Source organism: Pleurodeles waltl, chromosome 1_1 (genome assembly GCF_031143425.1).
Source record: "Pleurodeles waltl isolate 20211129_DDA chromosome 1_1, aPleWal1.hap1.20221129, whole genome shotgun sequence".
NCBI lineage: Eukaryota > Metazoa > Chordata > Amphibia > Caudata > Salamandridae > Pleurodeles > Pleurodeles waltl.
In genome coordinates this window covers 162864275-162891572 of record NC_090436.1, presented here as the reverse complement: position 1 = coordinate 162891572, position 27298 = coordinate 162864275, and the positions used below count along the sequence as shown (strand labels likewise).

The 27298-nt window shown below is 43.0% G+C and overlaps 1 protein-coding gene and 1 long non-coding RNA gene across 3 annotated transcripts in view; one reads left to right on the top strand and one right to left on the bottom strand.

The window, feature by feature from the left end:
* The window catches only part of POLI (DNA polymerase iota), a 208294-nt gene extending 188669 nt beyond the window's left edge, over positions 1 to 19625 (bottom strand). The window contains exons 1-2 of one of the 2 annotated variants that reach the window (XM_069219498.1): positions 19409 to 19624; positions 1629 to 1754 (exon numbers count right to left, since the gene is read on the bottom strand). In XM_069219498.1, coding sequence (XP_069075599.1) covers positions 1629 to 1754; positions 19409 to 19520 — 238 coding nt within the window. In that variant the 5' untranslated portion in view covers positions 19521 to 19624. Of the gene's footprint in view, positions 1 to 1628; positions 1755 to 19408 lie in introns of both variants that reach the window. The other variant, XM_069219507.1, reaches the window with a different exon arrangement.
* Positions 4442 to 27298, top strand: part of LOC138280749 (uncharacterized) — a 67091-nt gene continuing 44234 nt past the window's right edge. The window contains exon 1 of the long non-coding RNA XR_011200883.1: positions 4442 to 4566. This is a non-coding gene — a long non-coding RNA (uncharacterized lncRNA). The remainder of the gene's footprint in view (positions 4567 to 27298) is intronic.

Genomic DNA, 27298 nt, shown 5'->3' with positions numbered 1-27298 from the left:
ATGGTAGGAAAGAAAGCCAATTGCCTGAGCACAACAGATCATGAACGCCAGCACTCCACTACAGCCCTATGTCAAAGGCATTTAACCCAGGAAGAAAAGGCATAACTGTACAAAGGTGTTGGCTCTCTCTGTGCCAAAACCACATAACAGGCTGCAAACTGTGGTCACAGATAGGACTATTAAATTTCACAGCAGTTCATATTTGGTAAGATGAACAAGATTCTTACACTGCACACAAATTTCTGATTCAGCATGAAGAGCTGAAGCCATCACGTTTTAAAACAAGAGATTAATTTGCTAAGACATCACCAACAGATATGCCTGTGGTCTTCAAACGTCTTTATGCATTGCCAGCCACCCCCTCATCCTGACTAAAAAAAAAAAATAAAAAAAAAAAAAATGTTGGACTCCTCCATCCAAATAACAAACCCACTAACTTGTTCCACAGTTAACATTAAATATTGTTAGCTATAAGTTTATGTGAGATTATTTCGGCTAAACTCAAATGTGAAATATACGTAATATTCAATGGTCCTCGTTCTCACCAGCAATGCATTGTTCACTCAGACACAATCAACAGCTATATCAAGGCAACAGCACAACAAGCTTTCCCGTAGTCAGTAAAGGTACCTACAGCAGATAGAACAGTATTGCGCAGGCAGCGCAGGGTTAAAACTGAGGGCAAAGCCTACTGTTAACCATGTAAACCCCAGCAGCATATTTAGGCAGGTGTGGTGCCAACAGTTTGCTTCAGGACCTTTATTACTCCATCCTCGTGCCTGACAGGAATGGAGCAAGAATCCACGTCCCAAATCCCTTTCCAAAGGCTTGCCCAGTAAGGAGGATGAGAACTGTGACTGAGGGGGGGTTTTGGATCAGAGGCTTGATAATTGGTCCTTGAAGGTCCCCTTGAACTCCTCTGATATTCCTCAGAGGCCTCTTTCAGGATAACTAGCCATTAGGATTAAGCCCTAACAGCCCACCTGCTAAGAACAGAACGTTCCTCAGTCTGCCCTCAGTCACATTCAGCCCAGCAGTGAGGAAAGCCCTGAGCTTGCCATTGTGGATCTTCTGCAAAGCCTCCTCTCGCTAACCTTCACATTACCTTAGCCCAACCTCAAAGAGACTCATTTAGTTCTCACAGACGTTCAACCAGCCCTACAAATTCAAAGCTAGACCTCAGCCATGTATAAGCTCTTCCTCGGCCACCCTCGGAGACTAGTTGCATGTTCTGAGACAGCTTCAAAGAACCTCAGACAGTTCTTAGTCACCTACAGAGGACCCTCAGAAACGTTTATTTAAAATTCAGATCCTCCCATAGTATTCAGCCACACTCAACTGCTTCACACCTGCTCAGACTCTCTTGGTTGGTACTGGTAAGTCCTAAAAAGAAAGTTTATTCCGAGTATCATAAGTAGTATCGGTCTAAAACTTGTTTATAAGATGTAAATAACCTGGGAGTTTATAACTATAAAGTTCTATATGAATCAAGATGATTCACTAGGGAGCCCAAGGTAGGACTTCCATGTCAACTCATGTGTGTGTTCTTAAAAGCTACACCATTTTTACCCTCTTGCTCCTGGTACAAATCATATCTAGCTTCCAAGCAATTAAATACAGATTTTTACCTAATGGTTTATCTTTCAGCTCAGGGTTACGGATCATTTCCACCTGTGCATAAAAACAGTCCATGTCAATATGGGCAACAACTCGGAGCACTGCATTTGCAGATGAGGCATCCTTCTTTGGAACCACTGCAAAACAAAAGAACACAAATAAATAAGGATCATAGAGCTCCAGCTTTATACTGAATGAACCTAAGGATATAATACAATGTTGTCACCCCTAAAATGGCATTATGGATTCTGAGGATGAATACGGCTCCACCAACCCAACGGAATCCCAGACTCTGCGGACCCTAGATCGTCCGAGGCCTGGTTCTGCTCTTGTATAAAGCCCTTAATGAGGATCATCATGTCGACATGATAGTGGTCCAGGACAGGTGGGCAGAGGCGCTGACGATGCCCCTCATGGAGGGTGCCTAGAAGAGAGAGTTTACCCAGGTTAAGAAAGTGACTAGCAAAACGAGGTTCAAACTTGCAGTTTTATTACTTACACCAAGCCTCCCTGACCCCACTGCGCTTACAAAGGATTAACAGAGCCCGCTCAAAAGGTTCCCCATGCTGTGAGGTGATTCCAGCACTCTTTCTCCATACGACCTGGGATTGTGGTACTTTACAAGGGTACTGGGAGGCCTGAATACATTATGGGGAGTCACACACGTGTCAGTGGAGACCTCAGTGGAACGCTGCTTGCTCAAAGTGCTCCCTACACCTAAACGAGGGGCCTGAATATGCCAAAGATTCATTCTCTTAGGTCTGATGTTGGTCAAGGGGCGAGTGGCCATACACTGGACACAACCCACAGCTCCAACAGGCAGTAGATGGCTAGCTGATATGCAAGAATGGGGAGTGGCAGAAGAGAAATGTCTATGACCTGTATGCACATACGTGAATGCTAAGAGGGATCTAGGATTGTGGGAGGATATGCTGATTAGCCTGTCAGGGGTTCATTTGCTGGAGGCCATTCTCCCTCCCCCCGATACAGGGTTCCAAGTACAGGAGACACCCCGCACAGCCAGCTCGAATGCTGTGTCAGACTTAGAGGTAGTTGAGCTCTGGCATGCTGTAGATTTCGGAGGGTTGGTGATAATATGTGAGGGTTGCTACAGCTGCATCTGTCTCACCCCCCTTTTTTCCCCATGTTGATGAATCCCACCTCCTGATGGACCATTTCAATTCTTATCCATCACTGCTTCTCCCCACTGTGTCCCGGTGGGATACATGAGAGAATTTCTCACATTAGGAAGTTTCCCATTTTTCTGTTTTGTTGAGCTGCTGTATCTTTTATCGTAAAATCTCTAGATATAAGCTGCATTTGTTTTGCTGTATTGTTTAGGATGTGCATCTGATTCCTGATCATTCTGTAAACTGCTGAACAATACACTTGGCGCGTCGTCACCTTGCGTGGCTTCACGATGCCTGGGCTGTCCTCAAGTGTCTTAATTTTGAACCAAATGCGAAGAAAAACAAGTAAAAAAAAAAATACTGCTGTGAGAAGATTTAAATGACATTTAAAAAGGCAAGCAATCTTCCAACTTCTGCCATACTATTTTCCACAGAATCTATGGAGCTGCAACAGCAAATTAATAAACTGATGAATAGATATTTTTGAAGTTAGCACCCCTCTTTGTATAGCTGTATACCAATATATTTTATCTTATTTTGCAGACTATATATAGCCATGTGGATGATCCATAGCATTCTGGTAGTATGGAAGCAGGGTGAAAGACAGAAGGTTTATGTTGAGTTAGATCCATATGTTTCACTGAAGAGCTGTCTTCATAAGTATATGGAATCTTTTGAAGTCTTCCTCAAAAAGGCATAGATAAGGCATTCAAAAGAGATATACCTTGTGAATAAAGGTATCTCTCTCACCTAAAACACTTGCATTTTGTATGAAGAGGAGGCAGTTCAAGGGTGCTGAACTTTGGCAGTGGGTATGAACAGCGTTAACTTTTTGAAGTTATCAAGAGTGACAGGAGAGTGGTCCATGAGCATGTACTCAATGCAGGCCGTCTTGTAAGTGATGTTAACTATCTATTCAGCAGTGACATCGTGTAACCTCGTGGCTGGAACATACTAACCCAGCTGTATTGAATCTTCTTTAGAGTAAACCCGGAAATGGGCAAGCTAGCACTGGCTTTAAGCAGCCACACGCACAATTAGGGGAGGAAGCCAACAGAAACAACCAAATACGGCATTAGTAAGGGAGGTCCAACTCTAATCCAGGCGGTCTCTAACAGTGGTGCCATATTTTAAAACCTATTTCTGTCAATATACATTTAGACCTCAGCCTTTTATAATTTACTAAAAAAATCAAAATCCATGTTTTTTCTTCGTCTTACATCATATTATCCACGTGGTTTGCTTTTATCTCTTTTACATTTTGATCTATTAGTCCTGCCTTTGTAAAAATTATGAACACTCTTTATTTTGCTTTTTCTACTGCCTCCTACTGTACTTAAAGCTAGGTTTAAATCTATTAAGCATGTTAAGTAAAGAAAGAGGTAGGCAAGTTTAAAATGACATCCAATACATATCAGATATTGCAATTAACAAGTACACTGAATAAAGTAACAACTAAACAATACATTGTATTGTTTGCGCAAGACATTGACTGATGGGAACTTTTGTTACATCTTTGCCAAGAGCTTAACAGTACTTGAGGTTTGTGAAGACCGTGTGCATAACATGCAGGCAAACAATGTGCTGGAAGCCAGAGCGCACAGCACGTGGCTGGGCGTCCTCGTGATCTCGACTACACTGGTGTTCCTGCAGTGGCAGTCACGTGGATGGGTATTCTGCTGCCAGTGAGCAACAGACAGGTAAAGCAGTGATGGGACTGTGGAGTTCTGTGCTGGGCAAAGGAAGTCAGATTTGGGCGTCTTCACCTGTTATGTTAATGTCATGAAGTATTGAAAGAAGCACGAACAAGCCTTACAAAGTGAGTGGTATCGTTTTTGAGTGTATAGGCATTTGTGATAAAGCCACACTTTATTACTTATTTTAACACAGTGTTGGTTGTTGTTGATTTATTTGTCAAGTTCATTTTATTAGTAAGGATTATGGCTAGCCACAGGATTCCCACTCAGCAGGTTATTGGTATGCTTTTTGAACCTTCCTCTGACCATGATTACGAGACTGACTGCATCTGAGGCAGAGAAGGAAGTGCAAGATTCTGGCAGTGAATTTTGTGTCCGAGAGGAATCATCTGATGATGAAGCCACTCTCAGAGGAACTGCCAGTCTTAGAGTAGGACACTCGTGCCGATAATGCAGCAAGAGGCATCTGGATTGCAGCCTGGGGCTGAAACGCTTCCATTGGATGAGCTAATCTCTGGTTTGCCCCAAACATGATGCAGCCGGTATTGCCTGCCTTTACTGGTGTTGCAGGGGGTAGAGTGGATGCTGAAAACTTTCTGCCTACAAGTTTCTTTCAGTTGTTTATGGATGATGCATTTTTGGATGAGACTGTTGAACAGACTATTTTGTATGCTGAACAGCATTTGAGGGACAACAGTGCCAGAATTAAGCCCCACTCTAGAGCTACCCGCTGAGCTCCCACAAATCTAGATGAGTTGAAGTTCTTGCGTTTAACTATTTTGATGGGCTTGAAAAGGAAGCCGTCGCTGTCTTCATATTGGTCTACCAGTCCCTTGATGGTATCAGCCATATTTCCTGCAATCATCAGTTTTGATCAGTATTTGCTTCTGCCTCATATGCTGCATTTTGTTGATAAAGCTTAAACATTGTCACAAGATCACCCTGATTGTGACAGTCTTTTTAAAATGTGGTCTGTCCTTGATCACTTTGTAGATCGATTTTCAGAGATCTGTGTTCTAGGAAAAGGAATGTCTCTAGATGAGTTTGAGAGTAGAATAGGATATGTCCATAATTTCCAAGTGTACACTGGTAGGGACTCCATTATTGAACCCCCTGGTTGTCTGTCCAATTTTGGAGTTAGTGTGAAAATTGTGTGGGAACTTGGTAGAGTACTTTTAAACAAAGGTCACCATTTATAAATAGATTACTTCTACACTGGTGTGCAATTGTTCAGGGAATTTTTCCAAGTGGACGCTTGTGGCACAGTCTGCTCTAACCGTTAAGGTTAACCAAAGGAGCCTGTTTGTAAAAACCTTGAGAGGGGACAGTGCAGTGCCTTCCACTGCTCGTTGTGAAATTTACAGAGGAGGGATGTCTATATGCTGACTACCATCCATGATGAAAGTTCTTCACTTGTGACTGATTGGGGTTAGGCTGCTGAAGTGTGCAAATCTTTGTGCATTTTAGACAACAATAAGCATATGGGTGGTGTAGATAGAGTAGATCCGAGGTTGGAACCTTATACTGCAGTTCATAAGGTTTACATTTGGAATAAAATGTTGGTAATCCATTTGTTTAATCTTGCAACCTTCAGTGCTTTGGATGTCTTCAAGGATTGTTCTCAGGAGTCAAAGACGACATTTGTTCAGTTTCAGGAGGTCTGTAACAGGCAGCCTTGTTGTAGTGGAAACGGCAAGTCTTCATAGAGTTGGAGTTGGTGGAGGATGTAACTAGATTGAAAGATCGCCACTTTGCTGATTACATTCCTCCCACACTCAAAAAAACAATCCCTGTAGAAGATGTAGAGTCTGTATGCGAAGAGGCATGCAGAAGGAGAATCTTGTGCACTGCCCCGAGTGTCCTTCTAAACCTGGACTGTGTGTGCACGTATGTTTTGGATTGTACCGCACGCAAATGAATTTTTGGGCGCAACCATGAGGGTAAAAGTGATTTGCCTGGTCTGTACTGTTTTAGATTTTTTGTTGTTTCACAGTTGGCATTAGCCAAACATCGTGATATATTTAGTTCGAGCTGTTGTGTTTGTAGTTTTGTATTTACTTCCAATTGATTTGTGTATTTTTTTTATTTATTTTTTTTACAAAAAAGAAGATGTGATGGCGGTGTGCGTGGACGATGTTTGGCTGGCGGTGTGCATGGACGGGCACTTGGCTGGCGGTGTGCGTGGAAGGGCGCTTGAATGGCAGTGTGAGTGGATGGGCGCTTGGCTGGTAGTGTGTGAGTAGTGAATTTGCTGCTGGTCACTACACACACTGCTAGCTAAATGCCAGTCCACACAGTTCCTCAGCTGCCAGCTGGCATATGGGCGTATGAAATTCATGGGCCTCTGAATGGCTCTGCCTGTTGAGGCAAGTGTTGTAGTGTGCCTGGCCCACGGTTGGCGGCATGAATGGGTGTGTATGTCACGTATAAAAGGTGTGTGAACGGACTGTAAAGCAGTTGGTACATTGACGCTGCTTTACAGCTCATCAGCTGTCTCTCACTGGTTCAGTTTTTTTAACCTTTCAATTATTAACAGTGTATTTCATTTCTGTGAAATCTCTTAATAAAATGTTATATGTTGAACCATCACTCATCCTCGTCCCAAATCCAACCAGTATGTGTGTGTACTTGATGAATAGATAGATGTGCAGTAATATTTGTCTTTTCTGTCTTTCTCTGCCCGGGTGCACATTGTCTCTACATTGTCTGCTGGCGTGTGTTGTAATGTGCTGGGCCTGCGGCTGGTGGCAGAAATGGTCTTGTGTGTGTCACATAGGAAAGGTGTGTGAAGCAGTTGGTGCTTTCATGTGGCTTTACAGCTCACAAGATGCAAGTCATTGGTTCAGTTTTTTTTACCTTTAAATTAATGACAGGTGTATTTCATTTTTGTGAAATCTCTTAATAAAATTGTAATTATTGAACCATCACCCTCATGCCAAATCCAACCAGTATGTGTGTACTTGAAAAATAGATGGTTGTGCACTAATATTTGTCTTTTCTGTCTTTCTCTGCCAGGGTGTATATTATCTCTAGGGAAAATCTACCAACTCTAGATATTTTAGTAAATTAGACACCTAGTAGAGCACAGGGTGGTGTGCTTCTTGTGCCCTGCAATCCACAAAATCTGACTAAAATCACACATTTTCCTTGCATTTCTGTGCCATATTCTTCCAGAATCTGAAGGAAACCACAAAATTTGTACCACCCAGTGCTTCCCCACTTGTCTCTCACAAAGGGAACCTCCTAGATCTTGGTTTGATTTGTTCTGGTGTAGGCACTAGGCCAAGCCACGCAAGTAAGATACAATTTTTATTAGAAGACTTGGAGGAAAGTTGGGTGGAATAACGTTTGTGGCTTCCTGCAGATTCTAGAACTGCCCACCATGGAAATGTGAGAAAACTGTGTTTTTTTTTTTGCCAAAGTTTAATGTTTGCAAGGGATTCTGGGGCGAGAGACATGCACGTCAGCCCATCCTGGATATCCCTAGGTGTCTAGTTTTCAAAAATGATCAGGGCGGCTAGGTTTCCCTGGGCGGCAGCTGCGCTAGGGTCCAAAATCTAGAGCTACTCACACTGGGAGAAGAGGGTCAGTTTTGGGTGGAAAAATGCACAGTATCCATATTCCATTTTGGGCAGTTCCCTGTTGGGGGCACTAGCTATACCCACACAAGTGGGGGTACCATTTTTCTCGGGAAAAATGGGGGAATGCCGGTGGAAGGATGTTTGTGCCCCCCTCCAATGGATTCTGGAACTTTCCATCACAGAAATGTGAGGAAAATGTAATTTTTTGTCAAAGTTTCATGTTTGCAGGAGATTCTCGGTAATAAAACGTGGCGAAAGCCATGCCAAGACAGCCCATCTTGGATACCCCTAGGTGTCTAGTTTACAAAAATGTACAGACTGGCCAGGTTTCCCTGAGTGGCAGCTGAACTAGGGTCCAAACTCTAGAGCCAAGCACACTGGGAACAGAGGGTCAGTGTTGGGTGGAACAACGCACCTTGTTCGTGTTAGGTTTTGGCCGTTTCCTGTCGCAGGCACTAGATCTACCAACACAAGTAAGGTGCCATTTATATCGGGAGACTTGTGGGAGATTAGAATAGCAGAACATTTGTTATTAAATATTTGATTTTGCTGCATTTGTGCCTTTCAAATGTAAACCAGTGTATAAGAAAGATGACATTTTGAAAAATACTCTCCTAATCATTTTCTAGTACAGGTACCCACAAATTCAGAAATGTAGAAATAACAACTGCTCCTAAACTCTATATCTTCTGTCCATTTCAGAAATACATAAGTTTCTGTGATACCCATTTTTCACTCTGCCTATTTTGCTGTAGGAATTGGTCTATACTCGGTACTTAATGAAAACCCATTTTATGGTGCAGCTCAGCTGTTTGCTCTGGGTACCTTGGGTTCTTGAAGAACCTACAAACACTACACATCCCCAAAACCAGAGGGGGGTCTAGCTGACGTAATGGTATATTGTTTTGGCAATCTGCCATAAGACAAAAAGTTACAGATGAAAATGTTGTCACAAATGCCAATATTTTCTTCCTAATTTTCAATATCTTTTTTTTTCAACAGTTATTTTCCTTAGGAAATCCCTGGGAAAACCTTGAGGGATCTACACATATTACACATTGCTGAATTTGGAATATTGTCTAGTTTTCAGAAACATATAGTTTTTCTGAATCATCCATGTGTTTCACACTGGTTCCACCACAAACTGGAAGTAGGTTGAAAGCACCAAAAATTGGGAAAATAGGCTCCCTCTTAGAAAAATGCCAAAACGGTGGTACAAAATTAGTTTTTTTCATTCAACTCTGGATGCTCCTGAAAGCTGGTGACTTCATTTAAGTAAACCGTTTGTGGATGCCATTTTTAGGAAGAAAAAAGCAGACACTTTCATCTGGAGCACTTTTTCCCTATTTTTGTCCAAAAACTAAAAATGTTGCTATATTGTACCTATTTCTTCGGTCCCCTCCAGGGGATTCCACAAACCCTGGGTATTTTTAAATTCCCCAGGATGTTGGAATAAAAGGACGCAAATTTGGCGTGGGTACCTTGTGTAGAAAAAAAAGTTATGGAGCCCTAGCACAAACTATCCCAAAAAGCAAAAACAAGGGCTCAGGACTGAGGAGGAAAGGCCTAGCAGCGAAGGCGTTAAAAAGATAACAATGTAAACAAACATTTAAAGTAATGGGGGCATTCACGTGTGAAAAGTGGCTTCCCCCCTTAAATATGTTCTTTTTACCAGATAAATTGAGTTGCTTCAGGTTTTGAATGTTTTGTATTAAAACTTTAAAATGTTCTGCTATTTAGGATGGCGCTGTCAACGTATACACTAGGCATCTATTAAGACATGCTATTTAAGAACACTGTTCACAGTAGTTTGGCTGTGGGCTTCCTAGCTGATTGGCTCTTGGTAGCTGCAGTCCTTCTTTTCGACATGGGCTAAACCAGGCACAAATGCAGGATCATTGCAAGGAATTTCACTGCTTCAAGCAAAACAATATTATCTGTATAGCACTCCCATTAAAGTGAAAGGAACATAATTTTTGGAGTCTTTTACTGTAATTTGATGCAACTCCTAAAATTATACTTAGAAATAATAGTACCCAAGCAGCTTTACTCACAATAGTATCTTACTTTGGCTTTCTAAATGGAAGCAGCATATTCTTTGAATATGGCCATAATAAATACAATAGTGCAGTGCATGTATTTTACAGCTCAATGTATTCAATTTGCTAGGTGTGGGGTGCTGCCAATCATTTGTTGGTGCAAGGTTTTAAGACACCAACACCGATTAATAAGGATGATTGAGCAACAATGTTTCAATTAGATGTGCAAATACTCTGATTTGCAAGTGCACATTCTCAAAACTCAAAAAATGACATTTTGAACTCAAAACTGGATTTTATGTCAAGATTGGAGGCTAACATTACTGCAATCTCCTTTATTGCCACTACTCACAGCAGCCCCTTTAAATAATATAGGCCCTCATTTTGACCCTGTTAATGTGGCGGTATCACCGCCAACAGGCTGGCAGTGTATACCGCCACTCATACCGCCATGGTGGTATGAACCGCCGCAGTCCACACATGACTGTCATCGGTATTATGAGCCAGCCTACTACCATGGTTTTGGCAGTGGTACCCCCGCCACAAAAAGCATGGCGGTAGGGCTACCGGTGACAGGGAATTCCTTCCCTGTCACCGGTAGAAGGCTCCCCCACCCAGCAATCACTTAACACCATCACCCCCGCCCATGTGCCCCCACCCCCTCCCCACAATCATGCACACACACACACCCACACGCACCACACATACACCCATGCATCACCACTTTCATACACGCAATCACTCACACTCATCCACACATGCATTCACTCACATGCATACACATGGACATACACGCACTCACTGTAACATACAGACATGCACTCACATGCATACAACCACGCATACACCACAACACTCACAGACGAATACACACAAGTACACACACATTCATACACGCAGACACCACACACTCAGCCGTTTCTCCCAAATAAATAATATTAAGAATTTTAAACCTCAAGGTTGGGGTTAAAAAAGGGCCGACAGCGGAACTGCTGCACTGCAATACTAAGAGCCAGTCGCATTGGCCTCTGATGAATTTAGGTTAATTACCCTTAGTAAAAGTGAAGAGGGACTTGGGTGTCTTGGCATACACAACATGCATGACGGACATATTTTAACTTTATGAATATTACACGGTTAGTCAATAAAAGCAGTGTTATGCCAGACTGGGGTCAAACAGCAATTGTCAGTCAACGGTAATGGTGTTTTCTTCCTCAGAGAAGGCAGTTTGTGGTCATAAGGTGAAGGGCTTGTTAGATTAGAAATAAATTAAGGAGATAGCAGAGATAGGAGTAGATTTTTTGTCAAGACACTTTATTTAGATATTTACAGATTTGAGAAGATTAGTTTCTAATTTAAGGGATTTTGTTAGTTGGGATTCTAGGACATTACGTCAAAAGCCCATACTCTGGGGGAGATAGATAATTCCTTGGAAGATAGGATGTGTAATATGCTGAATAAATTTACAGTAGATTTGGACAATAAAATGGAGAAAAAGGGGGGCGCGGCCAAGATGGCAGATGGATGAGGCATTTTCTTCTGTCTCTTTGTCCCTGCAGATCTTCAGCGACCAGTTGCCTCCATCCTCCTACTCAACTTGGACTCCCCAGCTTCCTGAAACCACCCGCTCCCACACATACATCGCTGGACCCGGCTGGATCCCCACACACCAAGCCTAGGCCGACGCCTGTGGCAGAGCCATGAGATTGCGGATGCCATGCTGTAGTGGTGACCAGCAGTTTCACCGGGCCTGGCAGGCTCGTGGGAACAAGTAAGTGGCACCTGGGGACTATTATACTGCCCCCATCTGAGGCGAGAATCTTGTGCACTGGGTCTTAGGGCTCAACCAACAGACAGATTCTGCATGTTGGGGGGGCCGGAGTGTCAGGGGAGCAGGCCCCAGACCTGCAGCTGCCCCGTCGGAATGGGTAGGTTGCGCAGCGCTGCCTGGAGCTACTACGACCAGCGGTGAAGTGAGAGGTTGCAACCAAAAAAAAAAAAACGACCACCCTCACCAGTGCCACCACAGCTGCTGATCCAGTGCATCTTCAGTGAGTGGGCAGCCACTATAGCACCTGTGAAAACATTCCCCAGCCTGCCAGCACAGAGTAAGGGATCCGCCCCACATAAACCGACCTTGTTCCAGCCGCTCGAGGGTTTGAGGCGGCGAGGCACCACGTCCGTTTGCTTCTCCGCTAGATCTACACTGGCCTCTGCCCTGCTCCCACTGGTGGGGTCTTGGAGGCACCTCATTCAGGAACACCACATTGGCTCACACTCAGTGCACCTTTGCTCCCCAGACTGCCAAACCACCAGGCCCCTTACCCCTCCCACAGTGTATCTCAAGGGTTTCCCTGCACATGGTCTTGGAAGAGTGATGGGTCCCTACCGCCACTTGTGAAGTGGAGAGAGGCGACATAACTGAGCACCCACCCCACGGGACACGCTCCCTCTGTCCAGTGCTGCCCCGGAGACCCTACAGACCTAGCAGGTCGTGTCCACAGCCTCCAGCAGCGGACTCCCTACGCCCGTTCCACGTCTCCCAACCTGGGCCTCTCCAGCATGTCAGCGGCCAGGGCCAAAAAGGACCAAACCCTCAGGGAACATGCTATCAAGAGAGATCTACCAGAACATCAGGCGAAAGTAAAACTCCGACACAGGACATGGACCACCCCGGCGGAGGAGAAAACAGCGAAGGGCCAGTGACGAGGTCATTCTTGGAGGTTTTTTTTCCTTCCCTCAGAGACGGTCCCCATGCTGTGAAACATGACCTCTTGGCAGACATATGTGAAGTCTGCTGCAACTTGGAGGAGGTCGGTGATAGAGTCTTGCCATAGAGGACCGCAAAACTGGGCAAGATGAAGCTCGATATGCTGCAGCAAGAGGTCTTACGTTTCAAGGAGCAACACGCTGAGCTAAAATTCCCGAGGACATAGAAAACCACTCTTGACAGAACAAAATGTGGATCCAGGGGTTCTCAACACGCGTTAAAGGCTCTGGACTAAAGGAATATGTAGGGGCCCTATTCCGACTCATTTTAAATGCTTCTGTGAACACAGACCTCAAGCTTAATCGCATCTACCGAGTGGGCCCCCCAGACCGGATGGAACCCCCACCAGACATCCTGACCTGTGTCCACGACTTCCAGACAAGGGACCATACTCCGCAAAGCTCCTGAGCTCCACCCGGTTCAGTTCCAGGGACACACGCCCATACTATATCAAGACTTATCAGCGATCACCCTACAGAAACACAGGGAATTTCACCCCATCACAACCCTGTTATGTAAAGCTAGAATAACATACTCCTGGGGCCACACCTTTTGACTCATATTTCACATTGACAGGAAATTGCTCAAAATCCGATCGCTTAAAGGGGCCTGCACCACATTCAACATTGCAGAACCTGCCATTACAGGCACACAGGACAGATCCCCAGCCACCAAGAAACGTAAAGCATTTCGCTGGCAGCATGTCAAAAGTCCTCCTACTGATGCCAAGCCTGACCCTGCAACCATGGACAAAGAGAGACTCTCAGTACTACAGACATTATCCGGGGACACCAAGAAGCCAGGGGTGAGGGGGAGGCTACTGATGTCAAGGGCATACCTGCATTACCTCTCACTGTACAACAATTCTGAGCCTCTCATTCAGATGTTTGGTTCCTCCTTCTCTATCAACCAGACCAATTATGATGACTATCATTGTTGATGGACTTATTTAACGTATTGGCTTACACACAATGTTCTTTCCATTATATAGTTTGGGTAACTTTCCTTAACGCAGCACAGTAGTACAGTTCCATCTCAGAACAGGGCACGCTATTGGCCATACCATGGACCCCACAATTCGATAACCCTATTAATGACGGGACCAATTGCCACACTTCTCTGACCAGCCACCCTGGAAATTTCAATTATGAGCCTCAATGTCAGAGGCCTCAACAACCCTACTAAACGGAAAGCAATCCTCTATCTATTAGAGCGCTCAGGTAGTGACATATGCCTACTCATTTATTACCAAAAGATACACCCCACATGCATTCATGATGGTTCCTGCAACAGCAGTGGGCCTCCAATTCCACACAAAAAGGGGAGTGGCTATTCTGTTCTCTGCTCAATTTCGAGGTGACATAATCTCCAAAGTGTCTGAAATCCAGGGCCGATTTTTCACTTACCAACTCTGACTGGGGACCCTCCAATTCACCCTAGCCAACATAAATGCCCCAAATGCTCACCAAGAGGCATTTATCTTGAACGCTTTCACACCTTTACTACAGACCCCAGATACAGCTCTCCTGATAGTGGGTGACTTAAGCAAGGTAATGGACAACGCCCCTGACCACTCTGCCCAATGTTCAGACCAAATTGGGGCGATATCATCCCAGTGCCGCAGCTGGCTTAATGGATCGTGGCCTGATGAACGTCTGGCCCACTGAACATCATGACACCAGGGACTACACTCATTATTCAGCAGCGCACAAATCCTACACCCAAATCGACTACATCCTAGCAACCCCTGCTCTTCAGACTCCAAATACTGACTCTGATATCTCCCCTTGGTCACTCTCAGATCATGAACCCTGAACCCTTAACCCTCACCCTAAGCATCGGCCCCACTTGGTGGAACACACCACGATGGTACCTGAAAGGCACACTACTCCAGTCCCCCTCGACAGTCACATCTATTCAGAAGACTATAGCTGACTATTTTCAGACTAATAACAAAGACTGCTCTATTCTACCTCTGGAAAGCTCTAAAATTAGTAGTCAGGGGAGAATTTGTTACATTATCTGCCACAAAAAAACATCTCCAGAAGGAGAAACAACAGACTCTGGAAAAAGAGGGGATTCATAAGAGCACCGGAGCCCCACAGGTTTGGAGAGAGCTTGAGAAAACACACCTGCTGCTTAAGAGGTTAGTCTTAGGGCTGCCTATACACTTGTCTGCCTGAAACACAAGTTGTACCTAGGAGGTAATCATCCTAAGAAAATGGTGGCCCATCACGTGAGAGCCAAGATCCACCCAGGCTCTATATTCACAATCCGCCCCACTTCTAACACGGAAGTCCACTCTGATACACAAATTGCTGATGCCCTTCATACTTTCTACAAATCACTATATGCCGCACAAATGGGGCCTCCCGAGGACGCCACTGGTTACCTTACATTCCACTGCCCTACCCTACCACATGCAGCGGATGCCATTGATAAACCTATACAAATTGAGGAAGTGATATCAGCCATAGCCCGGCTTATACTAATAAAAACCCCAGGCCCTGATTGCTTCACCCCAAAATTCTATAAACTAGCTACAATCCTCATGCAGCTATTCGACTCTTTTGCAACAATGGGATCCTTTACAGACTGCATGCTGGAAGTTTCCATAACAGTTATCCCCAAACCAGGTCAGGACCACACACATTGTGGGTCCTACAGGCCTATTTCCCTCCATAATATCGATGTCAAACTATTTACTAGTGTATTAGCCCACCCCCTCAACCCTGTTATGGCAGGTTTGATCTCCCTGGACCAGGCAGGATTTATAATGACGCACCAGTGTGGGGATAATACGAGGCAGATATATTATCTGATCGACAAAACCTCAAGATCGGGAAGAGAAGCCCTTTTTCTTTCAACAGATGCAGAGAAGGCATTCGATAGAGTTCGCTTACCATACTTGCTTAGGACCCTGGAGTTGCTTTGCTTCAGCGCTCAGTTTCCTAGGTGGATCAGGAGCATATAAAGCTCCCCTAGAGCAGCAGTGCGTTTTAATGGACTCAACTTCCTATCTTTCTCTGCTCAATGAGGGACTGGACAGGGATGCTCCCCGTCCCCTCTTCTTTTCGCCGTCTACATGGAGTCCCTAGCACAACATCTACGGGCCCACCCAGATGTCTCTGGCATAATGTGTGGGGGTGAACAACACCTTATCAGCCTCTATGCTGATGATGTATGCCTGGCCATTTCAGACCCTCTTATATCTCTCCCTATAGCACTGGTCACAAAAGTGCAGACTTTTGCAACTCTCTCAGGTTTCAAGGTCAATATATAATTCTAAACCTCTTTGTCTCCCCCACAACCGAAACCTCCCTAAGGACCCGCTTTCATCTGAATGGGCCTCTACTTCCATCCTATACCTAGGGATCCAACTAGCAAATTCCATTTCCAAAACCATCTCTCTCAACTATAGCGCCCTGGCAAAACAGGTCAAAACCAACATCCATAGCTGGGAGCAACGGTTATTCCTGGCAAGGCAGAATCGCAGCCATTAAAATTACCATCCTACCACACATATTTTATCTTTTCCAAATGTTGCCACTTACCGCACCCAAATGGACACTTCATTCAATACAAACAAAGGCCTGATTTAAAGGGCCATTAACCCTTCTTTTGTTCATTTATCCCCTTGGCTGGGACCTATCTGGAGCCTATTACCTATATGGCAATGCAAGGGAAAGAAACAAAGCCACACAGCTTATCATTCCACAAGCACTTGCAGTGGTTCCCAACCTTTTGACTTCTGTGGACCCCCATTTTATCAATACTGCAGCCCGGGGACCCCCACGGAATCATTACTGGAATCCGGGGACCCCCACTGAGTCATTACTGATAGTTGGAACCTAATATTATTACATTTTCTAAGCAGTCACGGACCCCCTGAGGAGGCTTCGCGGACCCCCAGTGGTCCCCGGCCCACAGGTTGGGAACCACTGCTTTAGAGAAACTATGACTTGGAGGTAGGGTTCTAACTTTGTTCAATTCGATATGTAAGAGATGTGCATGTACTATAAGAATGCAAGATGTATCTGTGTGTGAAAGTAATAACACAGAATGATGTAGATGGCAGCTACTTTTTTTTATTCTTTTACAGCGCTACACATCCTAGTGTACTGTGTCTGAGCGCTTTAAATCATGCACAGAAGTGCAATATATCATAAAAATGAGTAAATAAATGTACAGGATAATGAATTAATGAGGGTTGTAAAGGGTAGGAATCACATATTGTCCATACTTGTAAAAATTATATGTTAAGAGTAAATGGTTGGGAGAAACACAAAGTCAGGATATAAGACAAAAAGCAGAGATTGTGGTAGTCTGTACTAACAAGACTTTATTAGTTCCCAAAGGAACTCGTCCTGGAGACTTAGAATGACAACAGACTGAGGAAAAAACAATAAGGATCTAAACTCATGACATACAGTTTGCAAGCAACAAAGAAAATAAATAGATCACTGTGTTATACTAAAAGGATTGCATGTTATAAACTGCAAGTAACAAAATTATTTCCCGTTTCAAAAGCAGTAGCTCATTTAACTATCTTTATCAGCCGTTCCCAACCCACATTCCCAGGGGGTCCGCAGACCTGGGCCAGCAGGAAGGCACTTCTCCAGCTGGGGCATCTCCATGCGTGTTTGTTATATTTATTACCCCTTTTGTGCAGCAGTTTTAAAAGCACTGCAAAGTTCCATGTACATCCAGCAACTTTCGGGCAAAAATAAAAGTCCCAAGATAACTCTGGTGATTAATGTACCTGCTGGAGAGAGATGGGAGTTTTGTCTAGTGGCACTTCTGACTCATTTAAGGTAGCACAGAGGGTTAATATGCCTGCTGCAAATAATATATATCATGCAAAGACCAGTATTTTAGGTGCATAGCACAGTGGGTTACTGCTTTTGGCGCACAGATTCTTTTGTTGCTGTGCAGTTCATAAGTTACAATAGTAATCTAGCACAGTGAGCTATGAACTGCAATCAAAGACGCGCATACACACTGCATGGCATAAATTAGAAAGTTATGTTTTTCCCCCGGTCTTTCATTATCCTTATGCTGCTAAAAAAAAAAAGATTTGCTTGCATAGAAATATATTTTTATTAAAGTCAATGCTAACCACTGTTTTATGCACTGAATCCCGAGTTTGTGCTTCTCCAGACCCAGCAGTCTTAGAAAATGCCTACCAGCAAGGATGACATGTGACTCCTACACTTTCGCGGGGGGTGAAGGGGGATAAAAACTAAATTAAGGAGAAAAAAAAAAACGTACCTCCTCCATCACGTGGCTCCTCTACTGCACGCAGGCACCAGCTCCCAGCCTGCCCTGCAGCCAATCCTGACACTGCTCTGAGCAGCATCAGGATTGGCTGGGAGCGCCCTGTGCGCATGTGTTTTTGGCCGCCACAAGACGGCCAGCCAAACATACATGCGCAGTGAGGGGGAGTGCTGTACACTCCCCCTCAGTGCACCTCACTCCATGGCCCTGCCCCTTTTTAAAGGAAAGGATAATACATTTTATTAGTGCATGTCACCCCCAAGGCCCTGCCCTTTCACAGAAAAGGATAATAAACATAGTTTATTATCCTTTTCTTTGAAAGGTTTTGCAGCTGCTAGCAGGGTGGCAACACTCCTCCAACCTAATGGAGGAGCAGCCCCTGTATGAGAGATGCTATAAAACAAATGGATTACATGTGACAGAGGCGCTAAGGCGAGATGAGATGCCCTTATGGTTTTATTCCTATCGCCACCACAATTATATCTTTAGCAATTCGAGTATTTGTTTGGTGTGTTCTCGTGCCTGTATTTTTTTTGCAAATTACTGTTTTAATGTTTGAAATTTAAATTGTACAAATTGGTTGAGGGGGGTGGCTTCCAGTAGTGATTCGGTGGGGGTCTTCAGGATTCAAAAGGTTGGGGACCACTGAATTCTATTAAACAAATACAAATCTGTGATCTGTATGCTACACTATGTGCTTTGTATCAGGCACATTAACCGTCTATGCTACCTTATGAGACAAAACTGTGACTGGACAAAACACAGAACTCTCCTCGAACCTTGTGTTAAACACTAAGGTTACCCTACCACTATTATAATTCCCTCGAAATTGCTGGTCGCACAAAGACCTCTGCATCAGGTGTCTTAAACCTGTAAGCTTTTTCAAACTACAGCCTTTTTGTAGCCAATTAAGTGCCCTAGAACAAATGTAATGTCACGTTTGGCTTTGTCGCCCATTTCTTTTTTTTAAATGTATAAAAATCACTGTCAGACTCTGATTTTAAAGTTCCACCCCTCGTGACACCACACCCTTTCCAATGGCTCACACTGACCACCAATTTATGGGTTCCCGCATACGTTTTCCAATTCCAGCACTAATCTTTCGATAAAAAGAGGTCAAGGAAGGGAAAGTCAATCACATGAAACGCACAACATGCTCACGAAAACATAGGCACGGCACAAAACAGGATCAAGAGTCATTAGGCTCCTTGTGCAGTGAAATATCCTCAACAGCTAGTTTTAATAGTATTTAGTAATAAAACCTCAAGCCACTGTCAGACCTGAGACTACTATTTACATTGTGTGCGGAGCAGAATTCTACTGGGCGTGGCACCGATCGCCGCGGGTTCCCTGCACAACCAGTTTTCAGCTTCTTCTTCTTCCTCCGGGGCTGTTTCGGAAACGTCCATGCCCGCGGTTCAGCTCCGAGCGCGGGAAGCAACTCCCCAACTCCAGAGGCCGCAGCCCCACAGCAACAGCAGCGTGATTTGCATGCAGTCCAGAGCACGACTTGTGCTGGCGCTTGAAATGTGAAGCCTACCCACCCACTAACGGGTAGCCATCTTGAAGTTCCAAAATGCTCTCTGAGAAATATAATTCTGATATAAAAGGAGAGGAAAAATGATTTATTCACTTATAATCTAGAATACATATATTGGCTCGAAAATCAGCGAAAATGTAGTAGAATTATTTTTCGAAAATATTAGAAAACATTCCATTGTTTTATTTATTAAAATACATATTTTTCATTAATAAAAACTAGACATAATTTCGTAACATTTTGAAGTAAGATAGCATTCCGCCAAATGTTCTTGCAATAACTTTTAACCATGTTTCCATTTTGGAATGGCCATCGCCGGTGAGCCTCCACCTTTCCCCCGTCAGATGTGCCCGTGTGAGGCTTGCGCAGTGACTAGACCTATCAAAACGGTGTTTTAACAGCTAACTCTGGAAGTGGTTTATAGGCACTGCTGTAATAACTGTCAGTCCTATTTCCAAAATAGGTTTTTCTCCCTGGGTTGGATAACTCTGTGCTTTTATTAGTGTTTAAGGGGCCTAGTGAATTAATTGAAAGAAGAGTGGCCAGGGCACACCAGTAACATGAATCCTGATACTGTTCAAGAATTAATAGAAAGTTCGTTCTTGGAAGATGATGTGTAGATATTTATTATAAGTGCAGGTAGAAAGTAGAAATCTCAAACAAGAGACTGCGTTGTACAAAATGACCATATGTCCAGAGCGGCCAGATGGTGATAAATGGTCAGAGTTACAATAGGATGTTCAAATGTAACAATAAGTCCATACAGCAAAACAGCCAACACGTGTTTCGTCTTCAAGACTTTGTCAAGGCTGTGGAAACATAGATGAAAAATACATACATGTCGGTATAATGTAATTGTACAAGGTGAATTCACAACGTCTAAGATTCCTTGTACAGAGGTAAAGAGAACAATCCGAGCGAAGGTGCAATAGTGTTGTGTGAATTAAGTGCAGGGTTGCGTATAGTTAATGTGACGACCAGAATGTGGTGTGAATACCTCAATAGGCCTTATAGATGACTAATTAAATCACGTTCAAGAAGAAAAAGGCAACCAAGTCAGTCTAGAGTGGGATAAATCGGCAACATCATGCGAGGTGAGATTGTCATAACCGTGTCCACAATGTGTGATACAGTACATGTGCCTTAAATTTTAGCAAACATTAAATCCTAGTAGTGAAGAAAAAGGGGGATGCGAAGTGTGTTGTTATGTGGGTGGAAGATCTATAAATAGTGTAAAGAAAAAAAAAAGAAAAAAGTAAAAAGTAGAAAGTAAAGAGTGATTAAAAGGGGGTAAGGTACCTTCAGATGTATATAAAACGTATATGTGAACACGAAAGGTGCATATATCAAGCTGCTGGTAGTCATGAGTCCTTTGGAGAAGTCAAATAGTATTGGCAAATGATGGCCATGATAAGCCTGGGGTATAAACAACAAAGAATAAAAATTAGTGTAAAGAAGGTATTACGCAGGAGGAAAGATTGGAATCTGAGTAGGTGTGGTACTGAAAACATGTGTTGGCCAACCCGGGAGACCAAGAGTCAGTGGCCCCTATAAGGAGTAAACCCTACCGGTTGGTGTAATGTAAGAGAAAGAACTGTATACCTAAGCTGGGAATAAACTAAAATTAAAATTAAAATAAAGCCTGTTATTTTGGAAGTTGTTACTCCAGGGTTAAGCCCAATAAGGTCCATGTGACGATGTGAATTCTTCCTGTTATATGCTATTATCAGAAGTGGTATGGAGCAAAAGGTAAAATGGAGCGCAAGGTGAAATCAGCGTGTGAGCGGCGGCGCTTCGTGTACCATGGCAGCCAGGATGTAAAATGCGGTCTGTGCATCGTAAGGATTATTATTGTCCAAAAGGTGTTGCAAGAAAGCAGCACAGCAGAAAAGGTAAAGAGTCAAAAGTGAAAGGCAGCGCAATGTGTGAATGGCATGTGAGGCGAGGCGCTCTCTGTTGGATGGCAGTCAAAATATGAAGAAAGGTCAGTCAGGGGACGCATAAAAACGCGTCAGTTACCCGTAAGTTGGAGAAAGTAGTGAGACAAGCCACCTGCGCTGGCAGTACCTTACCTCAAGTTATGTGTGGCGACTAATATTTTTAAAGGCTGTTGGGTTCAGGCAAGAGAGAGTCGAAATAGTAAAAAGACTCTAATTGAGACGCCGAGCAGTTTGAGCAGCCCAAAGTGGGGGCCATTTTGAAACGGAGTGAGTACATATAGAGACTAGTGCTACGAGCAATGGAGGCATTCAGAAAAGGAGAGGAGTGTGGATATCAGACGTGAGAGTCATGCAGAGAAATATATATAATACAATTGTGGTTTGTTAGAAGTACCATTGTAACAAAGTAAGGCATAATACAAAATACACAAAAGGTGGTATGAACTACCATCAAACAATGTAAAAGTATACAGAACAATAAACATTATACAAGACCAAGATGAGTGGGTTACAGATTCATCTTGTAAGTTACAGAACTTGCTAATATAGAGAACAGAAGTTATAGCTGGACACAGATAAATACATCCTAGTGTATAAAATATATGGAGATGAGTGTTTGTAAATAGCTGAGTTTCAAAGAAAGGTGTATAGATCATTGTCGATGTTAATGCTCTCCTCCACAGCTCTGAGTCTAATAATCCAACTGCTATCTAATTGCCTAAGACGTAGCGTTTTATTACCGCCTCTGGGTAGTGAGTTCACTGTATCAATGCCATGTACACTGATGCCCAGTATCTCTTGCTGTCTATGTTTGGCATTGTAGTGGACCACGAAGGGGTAGTTGACACTATTATTGCGGATGGCCCTGATGTGTTCTTGCAATCTTTCCTTAAGAGGTCGGATAGTGCTCCCCACATAGATGAGACTGCAAGTGCAGATTATGCAGTACACTACAAATTTGGTGTTGCAGTTAATGAATTTATTGATTTTGTAAGTAACTGGTGAGTTATATTGGAACTCGGTAAGTTTATCTTTGATGAAGCAGCAAATATTGCAATGCCCACATTTGTAGGATCCATGTGGGGCCGTTGGTAACCAAGTGTTTACTTGTTCAGGTGGCAGAAAGCTGCGACACAAGTGATTTCGAAGGGCGGGTCCCCTGCTATACGTGATGTTAGGTTTGGGAGGAAGGCTGGTTTTAAGGAATCCATCTGCTAGGAGAAAGGACCAATGTTTATGAAGAATCTTATATATGTTTGAACTGAGTGCATTGTAGGGGGTGATGAAGGATGGAGGTCTGGGTGGTTTATTCTTGTTAGTGGAGGTAACCAGCAGATCTGATCTTTTAACATGCTGTATTCTGTTGTTAGCTCGTGATAGTGTACTGGGTGAGTAACCCCTCTGTAAGAATCGTGTGTTCATTACTTTGGATTCTTCATGGAAAATAGTATCTTCACTGCAGTTTCTCCTGATCCTGGGGAGCTCTCCATAGGGAATGGCCTTGATTTGAGAGGCAGGGTGTGAGCTGTTAGCATGTAAGATGGCATTGCATGCTGTAGGTTTTCTGTATAGTTTAGAGCAGATTTCATTACCTCTTATGTAGAGTGTTAGGTCCCAAAAATTGACATGTGACGTACTGTGTTCCCCAGTAAAAGTGATGTTAAAGGAGTTGGTGTTGAGATGTTGTAAAAAAAAGGTCAAATGTATCCAAGCTACCTGACTAAAACAGTAAAACGTCATCAATGTATCTGCCCCAGTATAGTATGTGTTGAGTCAAGTCAGGTGGGCACTCTCTCCATATATGTTGCCATTCATAAAAACCCATGTACAAATTTGCAAAAGAGGGGGAAAATTTGGCCCCCATTGCCACACCTTGGATCTGTTTAAACCACGTGCCTTCATGGACAAAAAAGTTGTTATCCAAGACTAGCTCTATTAGATCTAAAAGCATATTAGAGTTTTCTAGGAGTGAAGCTTCACGTGTATCAAGAAAGTGCTGGATAGCAAGTAGACCCTTGTCCCTTGGTATACAAGTGTATAGTGAGGTGATATCTAGGGTTGCTAGAATGTGCCCTTCTGTCCACTCAAAATCACTAAGTTTGCTGAGGAGATCCTTGGTATCTCTGATAAAGGAAGGGAGATTGACGACCAAAGGTTGTAAAAACAGGTCAATGTATTCAGAAATTCTTTCCGTCGGTGAGCCAATTCCTGAGATGATAGGTCTCCCGGGCGGAAATGGACCTGGTTTATGTATTTTAGGTAGAATGTAGATGCATGGCGACGTGGGGGTTGGATTGTAGATGTACTTAAACTCCAAATCCGTGAGGAGACATTTGTCTCTCCATGTGGATAGTGTGTGCATTATGCGTTCATTAGCTTTGGCCAAGGGGTTGTGTGACAGGGTAGAGTATGCAGTGGCATCATTAAGTTGCCGGTCAATTTCCTTGATGTAATCAGATCTGTTCATGATCACAATGTTCCCCCCTTTGTCGGTCTCCTTGATGATTAAATCCTTGTTCTGAGCAAGGGAGTGAAGGGCTTCTCTCTCAGGGATGGTGATGTTGTGTGTGCTGTGTTTATGTCCTGAGCGATATAGGTCCTCAAGTTGATAGAAGTCAGCCGTGACTCATCTGTAAAAGATGTCAATGACATTATCGCTACCTAGATTAGGAGTAAATTTCGAGGAGGTCTTGAGACCACTGTCAAGGTGTGTATAAGGGTCAATGTTTAGATGTGATGTGATATCTGTGAAAGATGGAGGTATGTCCGACAGAGATTCTAAAGAGAGAAGGGTCTGAATGTCTTTCAAGTCTTTAATGGTGATGTTACTAATGGGACAGGGAACAGGAGCAGTGAAATTAGTCTGCGCTGGTCTACCTTAAAAAATGTTTCCAAGTTTGCATTTACGAATGAATTTGAAGAGATTTATATGCAATTCAGTGAAGTTAGGTAAAGATGATGGCACAAAACCCACACCTTTGCTCAAAATATTTATTTGTTGCATATTCAATTCAATGTTTGTCAGGTTTACAATAGAAATCTCATTATTAGTACTCGAGATAGAGTCAGTCATTTCTGATTGCGGGTGGTAGATTTCGTTGTAACCCCTTCTCTTTCTCTTGTTGTGTCTGTATGTCTTTCTCTTGCCTCTCCTAATGTGTTGGTGTGAGAATCCTCTCTCCTTCGGTTGAATATTTGGCCCTTTCTATATCTCTCTAATTCCACTAAAAAAGGCGATTTGTGAGTGGTTGACATTGTAGTTTGTAGTGTGGAGATGCAAGTGTCACTTCCACTGATACTAGAGGTGCTAGAAAGATCTGTTTCACTTGTAGAGTAAGTGGAGGTGGCCCCATTGTCAGGTGGGTGTGAAGAGGTATCTTGTCTATCTAGTTTAATGTTATAAAATTTCCGCGAGTAGGTGATAACCCTCCCATTCTTATAGTCCCCTTCATCCCTCTTAAGTTTACGTGTTTTTTTCTCTTTGATGTATTCTTCGTGTTTAAGTAATATTTCCTTAAGAAATCTATAGTTTTTTTCTTTGGCCTCAGGTAAGTTAATTTCTTTAATTTATTTTTCCAAGGTAAGAATTTCCTCAATAAGTTTCTCTCTTTTGGCCCGGGCATCCCTGATTAGTATGTCCATCATACCAAATGAAGAGGTAACCAAAAGGTGTTCCCACTCCTTTAGGAGTTCAGGACTGAGGTCTTCGAATGAGGGGAATAGAATCACACGTAAGCCCCTGGGAATTTGTTTGTTGTCGATGTATTTTTGTAAGATGGTGTAATCCCACCATCTTGAAAGCTCTTGTTTTTTGAGGTGTTCAAGTTTAACAAATTTCATTCTCAAGCCCTCTTTTTTAATCAGTGTGTTATGGCTGGTAGATGGGCCAGTGCCTGTTTGAAAAATTTCCTCAAGAATTGCATCCCTGTTGTCATTGAATGTATCCATGTTATGTCAATGAAATTGTATGCAAATACAGGAGACAAAGATAAAGCAATGCGTAATATAAATACATAAAACAGTAATACAATCAAAATGCAAAGTGCTAAGCCGGCATCAATAGGGTAAGTCAGGCGACTAGGATGCCTAGTGAATTAATATTTGACTTCAAAGAACAAACCGTGGGGAATAACCATTATAATTAATGACTGTACCAACAAGTTTACTATGTGTAGGCACCGGTTAAACTAAGTTGCTTGTTTCAAAGGTAACACAACTCTGGGTTGAAAATGTTTGATTAAGATTCACACAGTAGTTGTTTCTGCACTTGACAGTATTGGGACACAAGCATTTGCAATGCAATAGGTCTCGCGTTTGCTTGAGTTACAACTATGAGCATTGTAAATGCCTAAGTGGACTTTTCTTGCCCCTGGTCCTTTCTGCCACATAATTCCAGCGGCCGTGTATAAACGTTAGATCAGTGGTTCCCAACTTTTTGACTCTTGAGGACGCCCGATGGATCACTACTAGAAGCTGGGGACCACCAAAAAAATTGAACAATTTAAATTTCAAACTTGAAAACAGTAATTTACAAAAAATACACAAACTCAAATCACTAATTATATAATTATTTTATATTGAAAACATGCGAAAATAAATAAAAAAATTTATCATGAGAAGGTTGCTGCTGCATCTTAGTGACTAACGCTTCAATATTTGTTTTTTATTTAGCAAAGCTGATCCTTCAGGTCAGATTCTACATTTCACAAGTGATTTCTGTTTTTATTTTGTAGGTACAAAAGATCTGAGAAAGCTTTTTAACATAAATATGTGATGGGTAAAGGAAGTAAAACCATATGGGCCTCTCATGTTTCCATAGCCTCTCTGTGACATGTATTTCATTTGTTTTATAGCACGTCACATAGCAGGGCCTTATATAGCATAGGGTGTCAGAACACTTTACAGGGGACAACAAGGTGTAGAATTCACACGTCATCCACAATGGTAGGCTTTTTCTAAGAGTGCTTGGCCTGGAGAAGCAAACACTCAGGATTCAGAACATAACACAGTGGTTAGCATTGACTTTAAGAATAAAAATGTACTCCTACTCAAGCAAGCCTTTTTTTTAGCAGCATAAAGATAATGAAAGGCTGGGAAATAAACAAACTTTCTAATTGTGCCATGCAGTTTGCATGCAGCTGTTTGATGGCAGTTCATAGCTCACTGTGCTAGATTAAGATTGCAATTTACGAACTGCACATTAACAAAAGAATCTCTGTGACAAAAGCAGTCACCCACTGTGCTATGCAATAAAATCATTTTCTTTGTATGGCACACGTTGTCTGTATCAGGCATATTAACCATCTGCAATACCTTAGATGAGTCAAAACTGCACATAGACAAAACTCCCATCTCTCTCCAGCAGGTACATTAATTACCAGAGTTATATTGACGCTTTTATTTTCACCGGAAAGCTGCTGGTTGTACAAGGTACTTTGAAGTGTTTTTACAACTGCTGCACAAATGGAAAAACACACATGTTTCTGTCAGGCCCCAGCTGAAGAAGTACCTTTCTGTCATACTAGGCCTGCAGACCACCTGGGAATGTGTCAAGGACCCCTAGTGCTCCAGCCCAGAAAGTCACTATGCCCTGCCCTCCCTCTCCCACGCTGCTGAATACGCTCTCCCTAAGGTACACATGTGTGGGTTAAAAAAAGCAGAACAAATAAATGGGAAGTGTGCAAGTTCTGCCGCCTTAGAGAGAGTA